We start from the raw sequence: 6,407 nt of genomic DNA on the forward strand, positions 1-6,407 counted from the left end.
TGGGTAGCTGTATTTATTGCAGCTGTATCAGGTTGGCTGTGGCACTGGTCATCTGGGATCTTACATTAAACTAAATGTCATAAAAACACTTCCTGAATTTCCTCACTTTAGGTTTGACGTGTTTCTGTAAAGTCTCCTGATCAACTCCTGATGCAACTCTTATACAAAAATCAATAAATTCAGTATAAACACAATTCATACAAAAATACCAAGACAAAGTTTGCACTGCATTCAATACAAAATAGTTGTGGTTTATTCTTTTGGGAACAAAAAATGGCAACAACTAAGTGTCACTTCTCATAACCAGCGATATCTACAGGAAAGAAACAACAATGGTTCCTTCTATCAATTACAATTTTCCACCAGGTTCAAATGATAACTTCAAATGTATTTCATGTGGTTTGCCTTGGTGTGCATTTTTTCACATTCTGTCTATTCTGAACATTAAAACGTGTTCATTTCAATTTCATTTCCCCTCAGTCTTCATGCCTGCAAAGAAAACATCCGTCCACTTTTTTTCCATTTCACGGTTGAAAATGCTTTTTGTTTACACAGCTTCAAAAAAACACTGGCGTCTGTACAAATTCCTATGAAAAAAATAGAAATGACAGTTCTGAGGGAAAAAAAACAAATAAGAAATCCATCGTAAAAGAACATTAACATGCCTGATTGAATCCTAATGTTATTTTGAAACCACTTCTTGGACAATTTTTTCCTCCTCCATTCGTTGTCTCCTGGTTGGTTTGTCTGTTGACACCTTGGATTTTATTTTCTCTCAAGGGCTACAAAGACAGATCCACACACAAAATACAATTTCCCCAAGAATGGCATCCAGTTGTGCGTTGCTATTTTCTGTATCCTCTCTATGCTGTTTTGTTTCCCAGCTATTTAAAAAATGAAAACGGACGCAGATGAAGCAGAGTTCTGTATGGGAATACGTGTGTTGTTTTTGTCACTTGCGGATAAATCTTCTTAAAGGGTACTTGTTCTCGGTGGTCCAGCTGAGTCTTTAGTCCATGAAGCTTGCTTCAATGTGTGCTTGCCTACAGTATTTCTACTTTACTGCTGGTAAGGGTTGACGAGGGGTGACCTGTGACTTTAGTGCAATGTTTTCCCAACTTTCTTTGGGAGACTTATTTTGATGATTTTGTCCCATATCTGCATTTTAGACTAGCCCTTGGTTGTCTCTCTCAGGGGAGGGTTCTAGTTTGTAACTAACAGGCCCACTACTCCTTCTCCTTCTCTACGTCCCTCACAGGCCCATGTGTCCATTAGTTTGGGGGCTTCTCCGACTGCTCTTCTCCAAACGCTAAGAACAGAGCAAAAAGAAGCCTTATGATAAAATAGACAGTTAAAGACTTTATTTATCTGCACTTGTCCTTTAAGCCTCCAAATTTCCAGACATTTGGCTCTTATTGTGTCCAGTGGAGTGTCCCTCCCGAACGGATTCCAAAGTAGGAACTAACAGGAAGTCGAAGGATTTAACTTCACATACGGAAAAGAGCACAATGTCAGACCTCACTAAGCCATAGCCAAGGAGAAAAGGGGAGGGGTGTTGTGTTTTTTTGTAAACGACAAACATCCACTTCATGAGCCCACCTGCCCCTCTCTGCCATCTCCTCCTCCTCCTCCTCCTCCTCCTTCTTTTTCTTCCCTCCATCTTTAGAAGAGACTAAATACAGCAGGTTTGAATGGGGCAGAAGGGGAATTTGGGGGGAGGCTGTAGGTAGTGTAGTAGGTAACAGCAAGGGGAAAAGTTGTCCCTGTGAATGGGAATCTGTGTGTTTTTGTGTGTGTATGCATGTGTGTGTATATGCACGAGTAGTAGACGCCTCGCCGTGAGGCTGTTAGGATTGTTTGAGGCGCTTGCGTGGGGGTCCGAGGAAAGGGCACTGGGCCGAAGCCAGGGAGCGGTAAGCTTCGGCAACCAGGTGTGGATGGGAGTCCACCATGGACTTCCAACCTGCTGTCTCCATCACCTCTGCAGCATGGCTGGAGGACGGGATGAGACAGACAGAAACAAGAAACACATTAGTTCAGGAAACATTAGTTTGTATAAATATATAGGGCTGCATCTAACAATGATATTTATTATTGATTAATCTGATCATTATTTTTGTGATAAACGTATTGATATATTACAATATTATTTACTGGAATTTAGGTTTAAAAAAAGTATCTTATACTCTGGATTGTCTTTTATTCAGGCCGATACGGTAATCAATGAATTATTTGGGCTATACACTCAGAAACCTATAGATAATGAGTTTATCATTACATAAGACAGTGGTTCTCAGCCTTTCTGGCTTTACCTCTTAAAGTCTAATTAAAATCACATTTAATTATCCCTTTATGCAGTCAAAAAAATAATGTTGATGTGTTTTTAAATGTATTGTTCATAGATAATAATGCATTCGTTAGTTTTTGTCTGAATAAGAGACACATAAACAAACTGTAGCCTACATGTCATGGACAGAAAGTGTGTTGTTAGTGGTAAGGACCACGGCAGCATCTAACTGGACTCAAGTGACATTTGCAGGTATGCAAATTACAAGCTGTTTAATTAGCTATAGCTGACTGAAAGCTGTGCGCTTTTCCTCTGTGAATGTTTGTATGGTCTCTCGTTTAAGGAGACTTTAGCAGGAAGCTAACGTGGGTTGTTGTTCAGAATCTGTGGCTCTTAGCAGGCTGCTGTCTGGGTCAGTGTGACATCTGTTCTGCTTATGATTGAACACTAACGTCACTGCTTTATGCAAGATTTGATTGGCTGTATTGAAGTGATTTACTGTAGCAGACACAAAAAAGAAAAGCAGGTGCTGTGTGGGATAACTGTTTTTTTCTTATGAACCTTTCCCATTATGCATCTTGTGAACTGTTCTGATTCATCCTTTGACCCATCGGAGGGATCTTGCCAAAGAAAAGCAACAAATCCTCACAATTTAAAACCTGGAACTGGACAATGTTTTGCCTTTCTGCTTGAAAAAATGACTTTATCATCATTTCTGGGTGATCAACTAGGTGATTAATCAACTGTTTCAGCTTTTTAAATCTAAATAACAAATCACACGCGGCTGAGGGAGGTAAACGAGCTGAACATCAGTACAGACATGTGATCAGAGTTATTATCACACATTTGTCTGAGTCAACAGAAGAGGGGACAGAGGAGCCAGGGAGGAGTCAGGTTGCCCTGATCCCTCTGGCAGCCTCAACATGCATCAGACAGACTGCTCCATGAGGGTACATGTGAAATTAAATTAACTGTGACACGGAGAGATGAGGCGAGACAGTCCTGGTACCATTAGTGATGATGATAACGAAGATGTAACAGGCCGACACAACAACAGAGACAAAATGTTCAGTGGACTCTTGAGAATCTCGGAGTCTGTAAAAAGGTGCAGGAGACCTAATTATAATTGATGACGAGCTCTCGTCTGTGTGTGAACTCACTAGTTGATGAAGTCGACGGCCTGTGTTTTGAGCTGATCGGCACTGTGCAGGTCAGCCAGGATGAGGATCTCAGCGGCATTTTCCACAGACAGGCTGGTGCACAGTGCGTCCTCGCACATGACCTTCAGTCTCTCCAGAGCATACTGAAAGAGAGAGGGGACACGAGATCAGTACATTATCTGTCTTCATCAGTATTCATGTGGTATTTGCTGTGACAGTTCAGGTGATATTTGCAAATATCACTTCAAAAAGACAGTCAGTCTGAGCCGGCTGTCTGATGTCTCGCTCTAGCAAAGACCGCGCAGTAATGTATCCTATTTCAAAGATACAAGAGTGTAAAATAAACATTGCAATGCTCAACCAGAGAAAGTCTCTCATTTGGTGTCATGGAGGAGTGAGATCTGTGTGAAATCATCCATCTGTTTCTTGAAATCCCTATGGCTTACTGGACTAAGGTTTAGTGGATACTGTGCACTGTACCATCTCAGGTCCTAATGCATCTTATTACTTTTATCTGTGGGAGTAAAGCTCACAGTGTATGCTGCCAACAAAATAATATGCAGCTCTCACATCACATCACATTAATACAGCCAAGATAGGATTACTAACATCTGTAGTAACGTATGGTGCTGTCTGTATCAAAATATCGTGTTTGTTTTTTTTACCTTGTCAGCTGCTGCGAGCAAGTCATCAGCCATCTTGTCCAGGTTGGGAGCCTTGTCTGTGTAAATGAAGCACATCATCTCTTTGAAAACCTCTGGCTCCACATCGTTGATCTCCACACGGTTCTGACAGACAGACAACGAATAAGGAGGTTAGTTTAAAAGCATTTCACCGTGACGTGAGCTTCAACTACAGTATGTTCCCAATGTTTTCCTACTTCTGTTAGATACTTGCTGATATTGTGCCATGAAAACAATATCTAAACAGATGTTGAAGCCAATTAAGTCTGTTTATTTATTAAAATAGGATAACCTATTATTGATTTATATCTTTTTAGCTTTCCCGTTGGGCTGCACTTCCTTCGGGGTATTTGTGATAGTATGTTGCACTTAAAGTAACCTTTAGCAAATTAAACAATTAAAGACAGGTCTTAATTTTGTTGGATTTTGGGGGGAAAAACAGGATTCCTTGTGATTCTGAATCGTTTACTAAGTTTAACACAAGAGTTAGCTTTTCGTGATATTTCAACAAGTAATTAATTATGATTAACACCAGATATCGTCTTACAACTTACAGTATCTTTAAACATAATTTTCTTGCCCTGTATTTTATCTGTTGCTTTTTATACAAAATGTGCTTTACATTTGAAATACTTAAAAAAAAAACATCTGGACAGCTTCTCCTGCTATTTCATTTCTCACAGTCGCATGTGCACAAATGAAAAAAAGCAATTCTCTGCTTCTGCAGCTTTGTCAGTGAAGGATGAATCCTGACCCTCAAGTACGGTAGGACAATTTCATTTCAGGTGCGCTATCATTCAGTTTCACCAAACAGCTCTGTGCTGCAGCCATTTGACAGCACACAATCCTTCACTCACTTTAACCCCTCAACACAGCAGAGGAAAACTGAGCAGTTCAGCCACTGAGGAACAGAACGAATTTATTTCTAAGAATAAAAAAAGCTTTGGGACCTTGGACTCACCTTTTTGCTCTCTTCCATCTCATGCTCAAACATGGCGCTGAATACAGGCGAGCGTGCTGAAAGCAGTGATATGGAAAGATATTAGGACATCAGCAAAAATGTTGATATGAGTAATCTTCAGTCAACAGTCGGAGGGCAAACTAATAAATACATATACAAATACTTACACCCAAACACACCCACACACACAATCAAGAAAGCCAACACAATACATGGGGTGTATCCGACTCATGTCTGTACCTGCCAGGATGGCTTTGTGGGCCTGAAACTCCTGGCCGGCCACACACAGGGAACAGTCTGTGAAGCGGGAGTTCTCCCACAAGCCCCCCAGCTCATCTGCTAGCCGGCAATCGGGCACCTTCACCATGTTCATGGTGTTCTGTCCAGATATGTTGACCGAGTCCTGCACCACACTCACCTGGGGGAGAGAACGTAAGTGGAATGCCGTACTCTAGAAATGCTTTATGTGCATTAAAACAAAAAGATATAAACCAAGAAGACTAGGCAGTGTACCTCACAAAAGAGCGTGAGCTTGTCGTCAGGTAGAAGACCGTTGGCCTCGTCTAGGAGGAAGTCTCTCCGGATGAACTTTTTAAAGCCCCAGTCTTTCCCCTGAACAAAGCGATATGCCCTCTGGCTTTCTGCACACAGCCAGGACACACAGAAGTCACAAACAGGTGAGTGCAAGTAACTGTGTGGATTTTAAAATATAACATGTAGACTATGACCTCTTGACCTCTTTCTGGTGCAGTTAAAAGGTGTGTGCTACGCAGTCGACTCACCCATGGCTTTGGTCTCCTCTCCCTTTGCGTTGAGGATGGAGAACTTGAACTTGGCGCGCACCTCAGCCTTTGGACAGCTGACCAGCAGCAGGTAGAGAGACAGGTAGTCTTTGCTCTCCTCATCCAGGCCCTTGGGATTCACTCGCAAACACCTGATGGTGGTGGAGGGTGCAACAGTTAAGATCTCTAGTAAAGGGGATGGAAGTAATAATGTATTACAGACTGTATTAAAGACTACTTGATATGCCACAGAGTGCACAGGTTACACACCTGAGCAAATTACTAATTAGTACAACTGTATTCATGTTTTTGTTTCCAATGTTATTATTTGAATTGAAATAATTACTTTATTAGATGCCATTAAGACAGTTGGGACAGATGAGTACGTTTATATATAAGAATAATTTTCTCTTAAATATCTCTGTCAGTCTCTGGAAACAAATATATTATGTATGGCTTTTGAGGATCTCAGAGGGTTCTGTGAAATATTGCTTTATTAGCTCAGTCGGCAGAGCTGGCGACCCATATACGGAG

At 41.2% G+C, this 6,407-nt stretch overlaps 1 protein-coding gene across 2 annotated transcripts in view; it reads right to left on the reverse strand.

Moving 5' to 3' along the window:
- Nucleotides 1-226: 226 nt before the first annotated feature.
- LOC118331504 (speckle-type POZ protein) overlaps nucleotides 227-6,407 on the reverse strand; it is a 15,116-nt gene continuing 8,935 nt past the window's right edge. For both annotated transcript variants that reach the window (XM_035666489.1, XM_035666496.1), the window contains exons 4-10: nucleotides 5,874-6,025; nucleotides 5,605-5,732; nucleotides 5,332-5,509; nucleotides 5,092-5,147; nucleotides 4,113-4,235; nucleotides 3,448-3,590; nucleotides 227-1,992 (exon numbers count right to left, since the gene is read on the reverse strand). In XM_035666489.1, coding sequence (XP_035522382.1) covers nucleotides 1,848-1,992; nucleotides 3,448-3,590; nucleotides 4,113-4,235; nucleotides 5,092-5,147; nucleotides 5,332-5,509; nucleotides 5,605-5,732; nucleotides 5,874-6,025 — 925 coding nt within the window. In that variant the 3' untranslated portion in view covers nucleotides 227-1,847. The remainder of the gene's footprint in view (nucleotides 1,993-3,447; nucleotides 3,591-4,112; nucleotides 4,236-5,091; nucleotides 5,148-5,331; nucleotides 5,510-5,604; nucleotides 5,733-5,873; nucleotides 6,026-6,407) is intronic.

Source organism: Morone saxatilis, unplaced genomic scaffold (genome assembly GCF_004916995.1).
Source record: "Morone saxatilis isolate NCDOM2014 unplaced genomic scaffold, NCSU_SB_2.0 Contig1, whole genome shotgun sequence".
In the NCBI taxonomy this organism is placed as follows: domain Eukaryota; kingdom Metazoa; phylum Chordata; class Actinopteri; family Moronidae; genus Morone; species Morone saxatilis.